Here is a 17,586-nt window from a genome sequence, read left to right as displayed (position 1 = left end):
AGCATACAGCAGAAATGGAATTTTCTGTCATTCCACAAGGAAAATCTGTGCTGCCAACCTCATCACATCCATCATTACTGTGTCATCTTGATCATGATCCTCATTGTCAGTGGCACAGACTTGGGGGCACAGTCTTTATTTGACATAGTTTCCACTGATAAGTAATTAGGTATGAACAGTAGAATGTTTCCCACAAAATCAAAATTAAGCAAAAATAATCTCAAAACAAATAATGATGCAAGGATCCCCCCTTACAAACACCATGCCATAGTTTTTGTGCTTTGATTCAGTGGATTGACCTCAACTGACTTTTAAGTCCAGTTAATCCACTGAATCAAAGTCTAGATTTGCTTACAATTATACCAAAAATTACATACTTTCTGAAAGACAACAATATGTAAGGCTAAAAAACAAATATGGTAAGAACAAAGTTAACTACATCTGCAGCCTGTCTATGCAGGTGAATCAGAGTCACAATTGCACATTCTAGTTTGCATTATCCAATTAGAATATCTTCTGTATTGTAAATTTCCCATTTAAAGTAAATAAAATGAATCACAGGTATTATCCCTTCTGAACTGCTGGGGAAAAAAAATCGAAAAGGTACTATAAGCATATTCAAAATAAAGTTCTCAGACATTTTTCTACATAATATCTGGTTTAAGAAGCAGGAAAAAATGTTATTTTCAGATGTTCCAAAAACAAATTCCTCAAGCACAGAAACTGAAAAAAAAAATTTTTTTGAAACTCTTTTCCCTTATCAGGATTTTATTCCATATCAATTCCATTGATATTTGGCAGAAAGCAACACGACACTATTACTTTTTCCAGAGTGGGGGATGTGGAGGGTGTGAAATCAACCTTGAGGTGGTGGAGAGGAACAAGACTAAGAAGGATATGTGTTATCTAATGTAATCTAACTTGGGTAATGGATGCGGTTGGGAGGAGTAGAGAAAGCAAAAAAAGCTTTCCATGCCTATTCCAGTATTTGGTGTCACAAGGCTATTCCTAGCTGAGTGACTACAATGACTTGCTACTCATTTCCTTGTAACATTTTCCTTCACATAAACAAATTTATCTATTAACTGTAAAACTGGCATAAGAACATTAACCCCAAATAGAATGCCATTTCACCTTTCTTTCCAAGGTCTTCTCCATGGCTGAGACTAGCCTTCAGAGGTACAGTAGTCAGTAATTGGGAGGGAGGGGGAAAACAGATTCAACAGGATAAACTCCGCAGTCACAAGTTTCTGCCACTTTGTATGCAGTACTACAACTTACTACTCCACATGGATTTGACTCCTCATTAAAACTGATTCAAACAGAATAACTGACTAGAGTAAGATAAGGTACTTTCTAAAAGAAAAGTTAACTGCAACACATCACACAGCATTTGCAGTATGCCACCAGTCACCAAAGGATCAGATATACTCTGACTGCAATCACAGGGAAACACAAGTTTCATAGATTTTAAGATGCGAAAGGGCCAGTGCCAAACTGATTAAAAGTAAACTTGTGTAAAAGACTAGGACAGAGGAAAAGCCTTTTGGGCTTTCACAGTTTTTAATGATTTTCCTTTAATAGTTATTTAAATCTTCTTCCTGTTGGTATTACCTCTTTGATTCAGTACTGGCTATGCAAAAATTAGTGAGTAGAGACATAACCCTACAACAGTGCTTAGGAGAGTCTCAGGAATTTGTGCACCACACACTTCAAAACAGAAACACATAATCTAGGAATCAAATGTAAGTGAAAAAGGCTGTTATCACCAGCCAGATCGAGAATGAAGTGTCAACACTTACGGGAAATAGCATGGGAACAAGCTACCACATATAAAAATGCATTATAGGTACTGTTTAAAAAAAAAGCATTTCATGGATAGCAATTACTGAGAAGAATTTACAGAACACATCATGAATCAAAAGGGATCCCCTGCTAGTTTTCTATGAGTCAGAGAGGTTCATGGTAAAGAACCTGCTTGAGAAAGCAGGTTTACAGAAAGCAAAACATATGGGACACGAACCTTGAAAAAGCAGTCACTTACCAAAATTTATAGCCTAGAGAATTTTGCTAGGTTGTAAAATACATCCTCCTGAGAGACTCAATTGTGTGTGTATGTAGGCAAGATTGAGAGAGTCACAATGCAAATACATTCCTGTGTATGTACACCAAATTATGGGTGTCCCATTTCATTTGAAGATTTAAAATACTCTGCTGGCAAAGCTTAAGGTCTACAATCCCATTAGCTCTGCAGAAAAAATTGCAAGCTAAAAACTTAAATCTATTATCTGATCATTTTATACAATACATTTCCTGTTCCTTAGATAAGCACCTTCCAGTCCTACTGTCGTATTATAAAATATGTCTCTCCTTTGAATAGATATTTAATGAAGGTATTCCTTGTAGAAGAGTAACTGTTTATGTTTCTGTTGCATTAAACATTTAAAAAACTGGTTATGAAAAAGCACTTAAACGAAATCTTTCTAAAAACCTATAGATTTTTCCATCTCTTTTCTTCTTACCCTTTCCCAGTGAGAGCTATTAAAATTGAGCTGCTTACATTGCTATGCTAGAGTACACATCTTTTAAGGGAATGTGGACTGGTGGATGCTGTAGTTGAAGTAAAAACAAAAACAAAAAACCCACCCATACAAACAAAAACTTTAAAACAGACCCAAGATTCTTCTCCTCCCCTGTACTAATACTCTTTTAAGTCTGTTCCACCTCCAGACATCGCAGGCCATATTTGACCATCAGTCACAACCTGGATTGCGCTCATGTAGGCCAAGGCTGCAATTAGACATCATAAGAAGTTAGGCTGCATGGGTTTAGTGTATTACTAGCTCACTGGACTTTATTTTACAGTAGAGTACAAGAATAATTTGAATGAAGTTTCAATTAAAAATTGACACTTTGACAAAAATTGACAATTGATAAAAAACAAAGAAAAAATCACCCAGACTCTACTATGTAAGACTAAAAGAGTAATTCTCCTCTTCTCTACCAACATGGAGTCAGTCCTACCACATTTCAGTCAGTCCTCTTAGGTGCAGGAGCAGAATGTAATCTAAAGTATTTAGATCTACTTTTAATAGCTTCCATTATGGGATGAGCAAGTACGTAAGAAGTTTAAGATCATTTTCAGTCTCAGATGAAAGCTTTCCCCTGCCCCCTTCTTGTAGCTTGGCACTCTGTGCTACGAGGTAGCAAATCCTGTTAAAACTGCTGCAGTCATTCAAGCCCCATGTTCCACTAGAATATATTCAAAAGCTGCAGAGTAAAAAGGGTCAGAAGCTCCAGTACACTCCCCCAAAGCACACTCTAAGGCTTTAATAAACACATATAAACAACTTGACACAGTACCAGAATGTTTTATCTTTTATTTTAAAGGAATGGCCTGAAAAGCCTTACTTGCAACATCCTGACATTTTAATTTTTACTCTATGTATCTCTAGAAGAGACGATAACAGTAAGCATGAGCCTTAAAAAGCTTTACCCCTCTAATCAGATTATTGCCAATCATCAACTAAGACAAATACAGTGCCACTTACTGAAGCAGCATTCATACAATATCACCTCTTTATGATCTCACAAAAAGACCAGTTACTCCTCAAAAAGCTCAAACACAAGTGACCTATATTGTTTATGTCAAAAATAAAGCTGTATAGTTCACCATTATCCATTTCATTCCTTGTGGAAAATATATATATATCAAATAGATATGCTGATTAGGAGAGTGAATAAAACTGCATTCATTTCATGGAATACCAGAGTTTGCATTCTTACTAGAAGGATCATAGGTATTATCATGCGTAGGTCATAACTCACTCATAATCATAACTTAAATACCAGTGCTACATTTCAAATGAGTAAGCCTATGACTATTGCCACTAAACTTTCCTGAACTGAGTTAGAAACATGATGTTCAAGTAAGAGCAGATGCGTCAAATACAAAACTCTTTGTGGTAAGAGCTTGAGCTGGTTCACTACCAAACACCAAACATGCTTGCTGTGCAAAAGATTAAATAAAATGTTTTGCACACCTGCACTTTCTAATGATTTTAGTAATTGACTCAGAAGTCTTTTGCTTCATGCTTGAAATAAACTGGTATTCTATCTTTGTACAGACATATCACATGCATTGAAGCACTGGATAAATTTAGTTTTCATGAAGTTTTTATGAATATCAATAAATGAATGAACTTGTCTTGGGAGGGAGAGAGGAAATAACAGATTAAATCCCACCTGCAATTACATTTAGACAACTCACAGCTTTTGTCTCTTTCAGTTTATTCAGGTTTGTGTACTTTGTTCATCACTTCATTAAATAAGCTGCATACACGCTGCAGGTAAGCCAGTGCAATTTCTGGCTCAAAATACCTGTAAAGGGATATTCTCACTCAAGTCACATTCATGTCTGCATGAAGCACCCATGAAGTCAGTTCCTATACAGGTAAATTTTTGTGGAGAAGGGGGAAAAAAAAAAACAACTTGTTCAGGTTTATTTCCAGTGCCAATTTTAGGATCTGATTCGATTTAAATAATTTGGCACTTGAAGTTCTGAAAACAAAATATGCCAAGTTGCTCTTTACTTTGACAAGTGTTCTGTAAACTGCTGCCAACAGCATTCTAATTGAATTACATGAAAATATTTAATAAGGACTTTGAACTGAAATTAAACTGTATTCTCTTCATTTTTCACAGTCAGTGAAATGTGCACAGTCAGTGCATGTATGTATATGCACACATTTCTTACTTTATATATACGTGTGTGTATATATATGTACACATATACATGCATACACACACACATACATATATATACATATAAAACATGCTGGGACACATGAAAGAACCACATATTACTGCCCATTCAACCACTCTCAGGGTTTAGATGTTTCCATATTATTTTGGGTTTCTCAAATAGTAAGTCTTTACAAGATTTGTAACCTGGCTAGATAGAAGCACATAGAATACACTTGTTATAATAGTATTTAGTAGTTATATTTTAGAACATTTTTAAACTAATGCAGCACTCAAACAATAGCACTATCAGCCACACATTCCTGGTGCTCTGTACAGGAAATATATTTGTCTATTTTAAGGTGTCACCTCTCATTTGAAAATATAGTTCTGGCCAGGAACTGCAACCGGAACATTTTCAACAAACTAGCAAGCCTTTTTCTTCGTATCTAGAATACCATTTATTTATCAGAATACCTGAACATCCACTATTTTCAATCACTCGGATACTATTACATCCTCTACTTTGTTTTGTCCACTTAATTTGGATGCTACTCTGTTTCCAGAAGTGCCAACCACTATCCTCATGCTGTTTTTGGGACACAGACCAGTGAGCACCGCTGTGTTTAAAATGTAACTTTACGTGTATGAGTTGTCAACTGTTTTCAGTGAGTTACATCAAGTTTGAGGAGTTCCTTGAGCCCATATGATGAAGCTGTTGCAATTGAAGCTGGGGTACATGGCAGTGCCATGTCCACCCCACAGGCAGGTGGATGTTTGGGTCCATTCTGAAGAACAGCATGGGCATGAGTTGTGTCCCCTCACCTCCTCTGAGGTTAGAGAAAAGCCTACTCCAGAGATTAGTCAGCATGTGAATTGTGAGGTAAAGCTGGATTTGATCAGAACACAGGGATCCACATTTGAAATATAATGCAAGCACATTCATCTTGCTCCGTTACAAGTTGATTAACAGTAATCAACACTGCAAAGTCAGAATTGCAGCATATCACACTACTTTGGCTGGGAAACTCAATTTGCCTTTCTGTCCCAATCTGGCAATCAAAGAGAGGCTATGTGGGCTTTCAGAGTGAGAATCTGAAGGCTTTCAAGAATTTCATATCGCTTCATACAAACCCATGTTGAAGAGAAAGTTTCCCATCAGTCCCTGTGCGTGTCATGGGATGTACTAGCAAGTAATCCCAAACTGAGCTGGAGCTGAGCTTCCTATTCTACAGTTGCAATTCTTGGCAAGTTTTGCTTTCCGTACTAAAAAAGGACATTTGTTCTTGTAAGAATTCTTTCAATTTTTGATAGAATGAAGATTCCTTCTTTTTAAGCTGTAAAAGATGTATTCATGAAAGACAAAGCATGAGTTTTAAATAACATTTCTTTGTAGTTTGACTGAAGTATTGCCTTATCTATTTAGGATGCCACATGGTGTAACATTTTGCAGTAAGGAGTATTAGGCTCATTTTTCATAACAAAGTTGGGATTTCAGAGTGTTTATACAGATTCATACTTCAAAAACATCCCTTCTCATTATTATAACCTGTTATGAATAATTTGCAAGACAATTTCAGAAAGTGATGAGTTTAAACTCAGAAGTATTTTACAAATTACAACACCTGCAAGAGATGTTAATACCAATTAAGTAGAGATAATCGTTTTAAAAAGCCTATACATAAAAATACAGTGCTTTCATGAACTTAGGCTCTGGAGCTTTTAAAACTATTCTAGATTTGCAGGAACTTTAAACTCTTCTTGGTGAGTACTTAACATTTTGAATATGAATTAGCTGTTTGACTGCTCTAGTCACATGTCCACACACTAGTACCTTCTCTTCTTTCCCACAACAGATGCTGGAAATCCTGACACATCACATTGCTAAGAACTTTCTAGCAGCATATTTTAAATAAGTCTGAATGAGTCAGGTAAGGGATTTTTTTAGAGCCAATTTCTAAAGGGGGGGGGGGGGGGAACCCAACCCTACTGTAACTGATTTTTTCCTCCACAAAGTATCTTGAGGGAGTTAGTTTGTGTTCAAGTTTAAAAAAGGGAATCAGCTTTGGTATTCAATTTCATACTCAGTTACTAATTTATTATCTGGAGGAAGTCACATGAGCCTTGAAGAAAATCTTGGTGAAAAGGGATCCATATCTCAGCTGTATGGGATTTAATCGACCTCTCAGCCTTGTGAGAAGAATGCATTAGCAGTACCTATGCCTCAGCTTAACCACCAGCCAAATGGCAATCATAACGACAAATTAATTTTCTATACTACCATGCAATTTATCACCTCACACTCCTTTTGTGGACTCCTTTCTGTTTAGCAGGCCCCATGGTAGAAACTCATAAGACAGCATTGAAGACAAACGCTGCTAGACAAGATAATGTGCGACTGCTTAGCGAGGGGAGAAGACTGCTCAAGGGCCATCACATTGACCCATCTGTTTATATCCAAATGCTTAGATCTCTGGCAAGGCGCACGCACACGCGTGTGTGTGTGCGTGTGCGCACACATTTATGTACAGCATTAGTACCCACTGTTTCCTTGAATGATCTCTAATGAACTGAATTCTCTCCTGATTACTTTTGGAGCATACAAAGAGCAGGAGCTTGCCTCAGCAGAAGCACCCTCTGGTTACATCCACACTGCATAGACGATCAAAAGATCAAGGAAGCATGGAGATGCTAACACAGTATGTTAGTGCAACATCACCAGGCCTCAGTCTGTAGTTCTGTTTTCCACCACTGATAACCAAGATAGATCTTTACACTTATTTAAACAAAACAAAAACAGCAAAGAACCAAATAGTCATTCCACAGAAAGAGGCATATGGCAACATCACTGTCACAGGCCTTCAGTATAATGAGGAAAAACACAACAAATGCCTGCATCAATGTAACTAGCAAACCCAAGAGGGATAACCTGGGAGACCTGAAAGTCTTCACAGAGCAGAAGTGTTACTTGCCTGTATGTTGGATGTAGGAAATCACAAGGAAAGAATCTCACACAGGCAACAAATCCCTCTGCATATTTGCAAGTTTGTCACCAAACAGATTTGGCCTTCAGTCTCTATTCTGATCAAGCTGGAGTCCAGCAGTAACCAGCAAGACTTTAGCTTCTTCATAACTGCAAGGCTAGGAAGAAGCTATTATTTAAATCCATACAACCCAATTTCCATAACAACCAGAAACTCTTCTGAGAAGGATTCTAGCATTCAGCTGAGCAGTTTAATATTCTGAAGTGCATATTTTGAATAAGGGAAAGATCACACAAAGCCTAATTGAATTATCCTAATTATTGGAGGCGGGGAGAACAAAACAAACAAAAAAACAGAAGACAAAAAACACTCTATATTTATTTTTGCCAGTTGCTAATTTTGTCAGGAACATACATCCCTACCGTGATGTTAGGCAATCTAAAGCAAGGATGCCTCTAGATTTTAGGGTACACTCAGGGCTAAAGAAACAGGTTTAGGTCACAGACATAACAGATTTATACTTCACATTTAAGTGTGGCCCGCAAAGCTCAAGACAGAGAGGATGGTTCTAGTACATGGTGTGGACCATCCAGAACAAAAATATCCATAACGTTGTTAGACAACCTTCATAATAACAGCCCATTTCTACTGATCTTAACATAAAATTGAAATGGGATATGAATCCATTCATAATCAGTTTGATAAATTCAAAATATCAAAATAAAAAGTTCCCATGGTATTAAAGAAAAAAAGGCAGGCTCCATCATCTAACAAAAAATTAATGTCAAAGTTATAAAATAATGGCCAAGTAACAATTTTTCTTCAAATGACTGCTTGTGAATGACCTGCCTCAAGATAAAGGTCAGATATTGTTTACTGAAGCATGTTTTGCTTCTGGAATAAAACAGTGCCACAGATATTCTTTGCAGCAAGTTTATTTGGGACTACAACTCATCTAAACCTTTTGACTCATTTATGTTCTTCACAGTTCCTCCTCCCTTCTTTCATTATCTTAAACTTAGCTAGAACACGAGACTTGGGGAAAATCTACTTTAAGTTTCCTTTTACTTTTTCTGCTTTACTGAAAAACAATTGCAAGGCAAGACAAAAGTTTTAAATGTTCACAGGTAAGTATCTTTTGACACTGCTTATGAAACAGGAAGTGTACTACTATGTACATTCATTCAATAAGAGGTACAAATAGCTTTTACAAATTATGAACAAAATATAATCTTGCTATAGTTAATCACTGTATATTTCTTAAAATTCAGTGAATCTCCTAAACAAGAAAATAAGTGAACTAGCCAGTGTATTATCTGCCTAGTAAATAGAGCGGTATTTAAAAATGATGATCCAGACTGTGGCTTCAATATCCAAGCGAAAGTGCACTTTAGAAGCAGCCCGGCAACCGCTTCCAAGACTTTATGTAGATAATACTATTTATGGTATCTGATTGCATGCTGCAGCATAACTCAATCACATCATGCTCTTGGTATCAAACATATTAGATAAGCAGAACAGTAAACTAACCTTGCTAAAGTATTGTATTGAAATTCAAGATTACAGAAAACAGCACATTGCTTATCAAGCTCCAGAAACAAGGGGTAGGTTTGAGGCTTTTTGTTTTGTTTTTCTTTGGTAATCACATACACTCAACAGTGGATGGTGCACTGACAGCAAAACATGTGCATGGTAGGGTAAAGGTTAGCCTTCACCAAAAGATATTCATACTTCAAAGTCATTTATTGCCAGTTTTTCCTCATTGCTGATGTCCATCAACAAATCACTACTTCATTCATGAGACAGTGGCAATTCTCACCTAAAAAAGGAGGGCAATAAGAGAAGAAACGTGGGACTGAGCTCTGTTTAAGATCCAAATTCCTGGAAATGCGTTTACTGAAAATAAATCCATTACATTTATTATCCAAAACATTTGACAGTCAGTCACAAGAGGTGGGTACCTACAGGACACAATCATTTGTTGTACACATTGTCCCTTTTACAGGAATGAAACCCACATACCTGCATTTAACTAGCTAAAATGTTAATTGCTTACTGATGTTGCATTTTTTAACTAGGTTTCTTTAACTGGCTTATAGTGTTTCTTTAGAATTACATTTGAAATAACAGAACTTCTTACAGTACAAAAATATTGTCACCAAGGCAACAGTATACAGAAGGCAGGCAATTCAGCAAAACATACAGATATTTCAAGAACAAGATATTAAATTTAATATCTTAACTAAATTATTTTTAGATTACTTTTTTCCCTCCTTCAAAACTGAGCATTTCTTCTTTCAAAGGGAACAGTATTTAACAGGAATTAAATTTTGAGACATTTTAGTAGTGCTTTTATAAATGTATCCATCCAAACCCAAGTTTATATGTGTGTGTATGTGTAAATATAAATACAATATGTATATTTTTGTATATATGTATATTTTTTACATATACACAATGTTCATGACCATGGACTCAGTACTTTTTTCCCCCCCAATACTGGAGCTTGGCTCAGCCACTAAAGCCATTTTGGACAAGATCCATGGTTCTTCCCACACACAGCACTTCTAGGAGTAGAGATACCATGTACAAGCCTCCCTTCACTGCAGAGCACTAGTTGTGATTCATCAGAGCCAAATGCCCACCTTCAGCAGTCATGAAGGTATTCCTCTTATTCTTGAAGGGGATCCAACTTTTTTGCAGCTGAGGTAGCAATGCTATGCCAGCATGCCATAAATGCTCAAACAAATTCAGAGCAGATACTACTTTAATCTTCTTGCCCAGAAGCCTTCCACGAATGACATTTCAGCACTCTGGGACAGAGAGCAGCACACGCACTCGGGCACAGCGAATGCCCTGCCTTGGCCCTCCGGCATGCTCACATTGCAGCACACAGGGTGGTGAGCCAGTTACAGGGGACAGCCCAGCAGGATGCATTGAAGGGAGCACACAGAATTGGGGAGAAGGAAGGGTGGGCTAAGTTTCCCTGATCAGCAAGCTACTGCACCCCAAATATAGCACATACACCTTGCTGCACTGAATCATTTTTCAATTCATTTTGTTCCCCCCCATCCTCGTCAGACATACATACCATCAGCATTCACCAAGCATCATCTTTTGGACAGGGCAGGTTGCCACGCATTTCAGCCAAGCAAACAGAGTACAGTCCTCTTGATTTCTCTATACCGATGAAAGCAGGAAAATCTGTCTGGTCTCCGGGTGTTTGAAGGAGACGGGAAGAAGCAGCCATTCAGATTATCCAGTCTGGGACAAGGTGTGTAAGATATAATAATGCCTCTAGTCACCCACAGGTTTCCCATCAATGAAGCTTTGGAGGGCAAAAAGGAGGGAGCAGAAGAGGGAAAGGGGAGAAAACACACTATCCTATCCATAGCTTTTAATAGCATTAAAGTACAACAGGAAATCAAGTGTTCTTTTGTTTCCTGAATTATCTTCCAGCTTATATACTGCTTAGTGCTAAGTCCTGTTGAACAATTGCTATTTTGTATATAAGGACCAGAATTGTCATCTTCTAGTCAAAAACCTCAAGTCATGCAACTTAGCACAAGGAACATAAAAGACAACTGTGGAGAGGATCAAATCCTTACTCACAAGCCTTGAAACGTGCCAAACCATTCTTCCAAGCAAAGTCATCATGCCATAACAGCAGCTTGTGCTGGATCTGCATGATTTTTTGACAGAAGTTAAGAACAAATGAGGTCTTAAGCCTTTTTTATACAGGCTGTGTATGAAGTGGTGAAGAAATTAGAAGGCATTTTACTGCTAGTAATGACTACAGTTACTAAGCTTTGCAGTAGTACTAAAATTGCATCAATTTAATGAAGATTTAGAAAGTATTTATGGCATGCAGATTTTATTGCAAAAAAACACTATGTTTCAAATTATATTTACACTGGTTTTTAAACAATTTAAGTGTTCTTTTCATTCAGTGCATCTAAATGCATTCTACACATGATGGTGATATTTCCCTGTATACCTAGGAAAGAAAATGTGGTCCAATGGAAGCCACATGTTCTTCAGAGGAGTTAAATCACAAGGATAGGTTCTAGTAAGCTCTACAATTTCCATTTCCAAAAGCACAATCTTCATGTGTTGAATAAGCATGACATCAAGTACCATACAGTAAAGACCCACACTGATCAGACTGGCTTGTTTAACCGAAACTTTTAACACGTTCATATATGACATTATTTTACTGTACCGCTGCCTTTTTACAGTACCACTGACAACAGCTGCCTGGATGAGCCTCATTCAGCTAACCTAAAGACCCAAATGAGTCTGGTTTGGTGCTAGTATTTTAAACAACTCATTATCCAACTATGTATTGCATTACTTTTATGTACTGCTTTAAAATACACACAACATTTAAGAGACAGAATGTGCGATGAGGTGCAGAGGGACTACTCCCAGCATCATAACACGGGATGAGGAGAGGATGCTTCCTATAACTCTCACACCAGTAAGGAGAGAGGTGGTCAGTCAGACCTGGGGCTGACCTGTGAAGCCCCATTCAGCAGGCAGGCATTAAACTTCAGAGCTCTGTAGAAAGTGTCCTTCTGTTAGGAGAAGATTAACATATGAATATTATGGTCAGAAGAGACCATTTGACAGAGGATTATGCTGATGATTTACCACAGGCTCTTAACCATGGAATCCAGTAACTTCTTGTATTTGGACAAAGCTTATCTTACAAAGAAGTATCAGCAGTTGGGTCAAGCATCTCCAGAGGCTACCATCTTCATCCTTGGAGACCACACTTGCTTTAAATTTGAAACTTTGTTTCTTATTATGCCTTCCTGTGCTAGGCCTTCAGCATCCAGGCTTTTCTGCCCATAAAGATATTCATGTGCAGTAATAAAGTCACACTTAACTTATCAACAAGAAAGTTACTCTCCATAGACATTTACCCTAGCTCTCAATTTTTGTGGATCTCTTCCTTATTCTCCAACCTTTTGCTAATATCCTTTTAAAGAAACAGACAAACAGATATCAGAATTTCCAGTCATGCCATATGCAAAAGTTAAAAATAACTTTCCTACTTCTATTTTGCTATCTCATCACATTAAGAGCTCATGTTGAAGCAACAAGTGCAGTGACCACTAAATTCTTTTTGGTTACAACCTCTCATTATTAAAGTGTAGCTTACATTCCTCATTCCTAAACTTTGTATCTGCATGAATTTCGAGCATACATACAGAATGGTTTGGACTGCCTGCATGAAAGTGAAAAAATGATGAGTAACTGTTGGAACTAGTAATTATCCCTGTGGAGATATAACAGGGATAACCCAATTCCATTACAGTTCCCCAATGGCAACTTTTGAGATACAACTGTTTTGTGGGTTTTAAACAATTTACTAGGCATTTTATTGCTAGCACTAATTTTTGTTTGCAGCATATTGAGAAAAATTATCATGCAAATTTGTTAATGGAAAAGAATTCGACAAAGCCTGCTTTCCACTAAATTGTGCTAACAAGCTTTAATCGTAAGATTTTATTTTTCCTCAAATGAAGTGAATCCTCATATTTTTTCCAATTATTTTGCCTAGAATTGACAGCAGTATGACCAGATTAGCATTATCTGCATCAGCCGATTCACCTTATTAAAATACCAGTGCACTTTGAGTTCTGAGCATTTGAATAAAACCTCAAAATATACGAATGTGGGAAATTTTAGTATGGCTAAGTGCACCAACATATTCTGTCCTATATCTTTTCTCTAGCTTCAGAAGAAGGTAAAACCCACACCTACCAGCAGCCAAGCTTTGTACACAGGAGGGCAAAAATTTCTTCCAAGCTATGCCAGAAAGCAGCAGACTTCTGAAGCGTGAAATTAATACAAACACAGTGAAAAACAAAAATGATACAATCTCCTTTCAAAGTCCTTAGATATCTGATGTTCTGGGAATCTCCAAGGACTTACAGTACTAGCTTCATCTTCTTTCACCAAGAATTTCCCTACTGGATCACAAAATCGTTTCTGCAGACATATGAAATGCCCCCTGAGAAGTTTTAGGCTCCTTACCATCACTACATTAGGAAAGCTGTGCCAGCATTTCAATCATGAGATAATGAGAAGCCTTCTTATAATTTCCAATCCAAAATGTGTTCAAGGTGAATGCATGTCCAAACAAACAAAGCATCAGAACTTCACAAATGTCTTACCTAGATAATGGTCTACAGAAAATCCCAAAACAAAATAAATCCATGCTCAGGCTTACAACCATTTATCCCGCTGAGTTATTCATAAATAAATAAATAATGATAAAACATTCCTACTGTCCTCCTCTCCACTTTAAGATTTCCTCGTAAATACATTTTTTAAATCCATTCTTAGCTTACTATGTCAGTTTATGTTATTTTTCCCCAAATCCCATAGTCAAATTTTCAGAAGTGCATTTCAAAGTTCAGCAGTACCAATGAAAGATAAGAAGGAGTAAGAGATCACTGCGTGGTATACTGCTTAGGAGAAAAGTTAAACCTGTGATGAAAATTGCCATAGAAATTGAATTTTGTCATCTCTTCAGGCTTACAAACATCTGGGACAATTCTATGATCCTTAAACTGACCCTGTTTCTGATTCTTTGTACAGAATAGCTGAGGGAATGGTGTCCAGTTAAGAACATAAAGTTTTGCTCCATCCTAGTACTAGTACTTGCTAAATTCTAGTACTACTTTATAGCAGACGGGGGGGGGTGGAGGGGAGTAAGAGCTATTTGAGATCTTATACCATGCATCTAGCACATGGCCACCTAGGCCAGTTTACAAACAGACTTTCAAAGAGAACAGGAAAAAAGAAAAAAGAGATAATTTGGAAACACATATGTAGCATTTCCTAATTTTTCAGTGAATGTCTGTTCTTAATTATGAATAAAACAAGAAAGTAACTGAATGTCAAAAGTAGTTACTAGCTGTAAGAGAGGGAAAAAAAGGAGGAGGAGGAAAGTTCTGTCAGCTCACTGAGCTGTAAATATTTCACAATAAAGTTATCAATTGCAACTTCAACCTCTGGAAAACACTTGGACCTGAAGATACTCTTTCTGTAAGCCTTCAGATTCTCGTCTCCAACCAGTAACCACCTAGATACCAAGATAAATGTTAACAGGATTACCCTTTAAAGGATAACCCTTTAAAAGATGACAGCTTTTCTGTGTGTCGCTCTCATCTCCCATTTCATACCTCCCCAAACTATAAGTGAGCTAAGTGTGGAACTGGGATCATATGCGGCTATAAAGGTCAACACACTGGCTTAACCAAAAATGACTATGGAGGCAGCTCACTAGGCAATTTTTTCCTTCAGCAATTCTTTGCATGTTGAAGAAACATAGGTGAAAGAAACTCTCTGGGAGCCAAAAGTGGGTCTTGGGGGGGGGGGGGGGGGGAGGGGGAAGGGCAGAATAGGAGGCCGACCAAGCCGCACCCGCTTCTGCTCCCCCAGGGAGCAGCTTGAGCCTTCACAGGGTAGAGCCCTGCATTTCCTCTTAAACGCTGAACTGAAAGAGAAGCGCAGCAGACTCCTAACATGGGGAGAAACACTTCGCTACAACAGCAAAAATCTTCAACTCAAATTTTGCGCCACTGAGACTTCATCAAGGAAACACTGAGTACTGTTGCCAGACTGTCTTTACACTACCAGAGCAAAAGCAAAAATCACAAAATCTTTTGGTGAAAAGGCAAGTTCTACTTGAAAAAGTTGTACCAATGTTTTCTACGCCAACATTTTTCTACCTCAACACTTTTAAAAGTAAACTTCCCACAGTGGGTCGAATTATTCCACAGTACATTGCAACTATTTTGTTGCTATTGTTGCTTCTTAAAACAAGCACAACACAGATCTGTTAGAAAATAATAATTAAAAAGAGCCATTAAACACTGTAAGGACACCACTACTTTCAGGTTACTGGGCGAGCATGTACGGCCTCAAAAAGTATTAATTTCATTTACAGTTCCAGACACACTTGTGTCGCAAACGAGTAAATGCTGAATGGTCTATAAATACCTTTACTACTAGGGATTTGGTTTCTTACCAGGAATGAACAAGCAAAAAAAAAAAAAGAAAGAAAGAAAAAAAGGAATCCAGGCTCCTGAAACTCTACCCCCGGGGGAGCGCTGCAGCTGCCGCCCCGACGGCCGGGACAGCCTCCCGGCGGGGGGACTGGGCGCCTACGCAGCGGCGGCAAACGCCTCCCGCACCGCGAAAAAAACGATTATTTGCCCAGCGAGTCGGCGGGCAGACTCCTTCTAAGCTGCGCAACGCAAGGAAAAGTTGTATTAAAAAAAAAAATCAAGAAAAAAAACTAAAAAAAGATTTTAAAAAAAGGCTCCTCCCCACCGCTGGCGCGCGGCTCTCCCCCGGGCCGCCGCGGCGATGTCGCCCCCCTCGCTCTCGCCGCGCCGCAGGAGCCCCCCGGCCGCCGCCCGCCCCGTCCCGCCCCGTCCCGCCGCACGGAACCCAGCGAGCGGGGGCGCCTACCGGACCGGCTGCGGATGATGTCGCCGAACTCGTCGGCGGCGGGGTCCCCCCCGGCGGCGGCTGCGGTGGCCATGGCCCGGCCGCGACAAGCGCGGAGTTTGGCGCGGAGGCGGCCGCTCCGCCGGCTTCCTTCCCTCCACCTCCACCCCGCAACGGGCGGCGGCAAGGGCGGAGGGACCCCGCGCCGCGGGGCCGCTGGCGGAGCGGAGCGGACCGCACCGGACTGAACCGGAACGAACCGGACGGGACGGGACAGGTGTCGCGCGGCGCCGCCCGCCCTGAAATAGAGCCGGGGCGGCGACGGCTGCTGCCGGGCAGCTCCCCCCCCCCCCCCCACTGGATCGATGCGGACAGGAGCAATTAGCGAGCAACCAGCCCCGGGAGACGAAGCGGAGCATGAATGATTTAGCAGCCCCCACTTAACGGCACCGGTGCTGCCGCCTGCCCTGTGCCCGAAGCGGGGGGACCCCTCGAAGGCGCCCGGCGGGGGCGGGTGACCTCAGCTTTTGGGGGACCGAAAGCTGTCACAGGAGACGTTTCCCGCCTCGTGTCTTGGTTTTGGGAAGGGGGCAGCCTCGCCCCGTGTCATGCCAGTGGCGGGACGAAAGGCGCTGCCGCGGGCTCCGTTAAACGGTCGGGCTGAGGGGCGCTGCCCCCCGCGTGCCTCCCCCCTGGCCGGGCACTCGCCTCCTGCGCTGTTTCCTCGCCCCAGCGCGCCCCCAAACTGCCTGCCTTCCCCTCACGGCGGAGGCGGCCAGGCACAGCAAATAGAGGCGCTGGGATGTTTTTTAGTGCTCGCTCTCCCTGTGACAGAAAGCCAAGTTTTTTATAAGCTGTGCATTAAAGTATGAGACACGAAGGAGGCAGATAACCCCCTGTTTTTATTTGCTAGTTTATAGGACAACGATGTGGGTTTTTTTTTTTTAACACAAATTTAGCCTAACTGCCTCGTAGCTTTAACACCAATTCATAGATAATTCATAAACAGATACTGAGGGACAGGAAATTAAGGATAAGCGGTGTAAAGGATGTATGCTTTCACTTGTATTTTGCATAGATAAAGGGCTTGAATCTCTTCGTGTATGCCAGAGTAAATCAGAATAAATTTGCTTGTCTGAAGATAACAGCTAAATAGAATAAAATGGAATAAAACTAGGTAAGAAAACCAGGTCAGACTCAAGGAAGAGAAGAGTTTTAGGAAGCTTTTTTATAGGCAGCGAGGCACACAGTGCTAGTCAAATACAGCGAAAAGGGGCCTCTTCCCATTTGAAACAGTGGGACATGCCCTCCATGCAGGTGGTGTCTCATGGTTCAGCGCTACACTCTTGGTTTTTTGTAGTTTTACGAGATGAAGTAAGTGGGAGTT

General features: G+C 39.8%; 1 protein-coding gene across 8 annotated transcripts in view; it reads right to left on the bottom strand.

Annotated features, from left to right (window-relative positions):
* The window catches only part of DMD (dystrophin), a 1,316,184-nt gene extending 1,299,649 nt beyond the window's left edge, over positions 1–16,535 (bottom strand). For 3 of the 8 annotated variants that reach the window (XM_064497804.1, XM_064497840.1, XM_064497858.1), the window contains exon 1: positions 16,221–16,534. In XM_064497804.1, coding sequence (XP_064353874.1) covers positions 16,221–16,293 — 73 coding nt within the window. In that variant the 5' untranslated portion in view covers positions 16,294–16,534. Of the gene's footprint in view, positions 1–16,220 lie in introns of all 8 variants that reach the window. The other 5 variants (XM_064497819.1, XM_064497850.1, XM_064497866.1 and 2 more) reach the window with 2 other exon arrangements.
* Positions 16,536–17,586: the final 1,051 nt, after the last annotated feature.

This window comes from Dromaius novaehollandiae, chromosome 1, assembly GCF_036370855.1.
Source record: "Dromaius novaehollandiae isolate bDroNov1 chromosome 1, bDroNov1.hap1, whole genome shotgun sequence".
NCBI lineage: Eukaryota > Metazoa > Chordata > Aves > Casuariiformes > Dromaiidae > Dromaius > Dromaius novaehollandiae.
The sequence above is the reverse complement of the archived record's forward strand: the minus strand, read 5'-3'. Positions and strand labels throughout refer to the sequence as shown.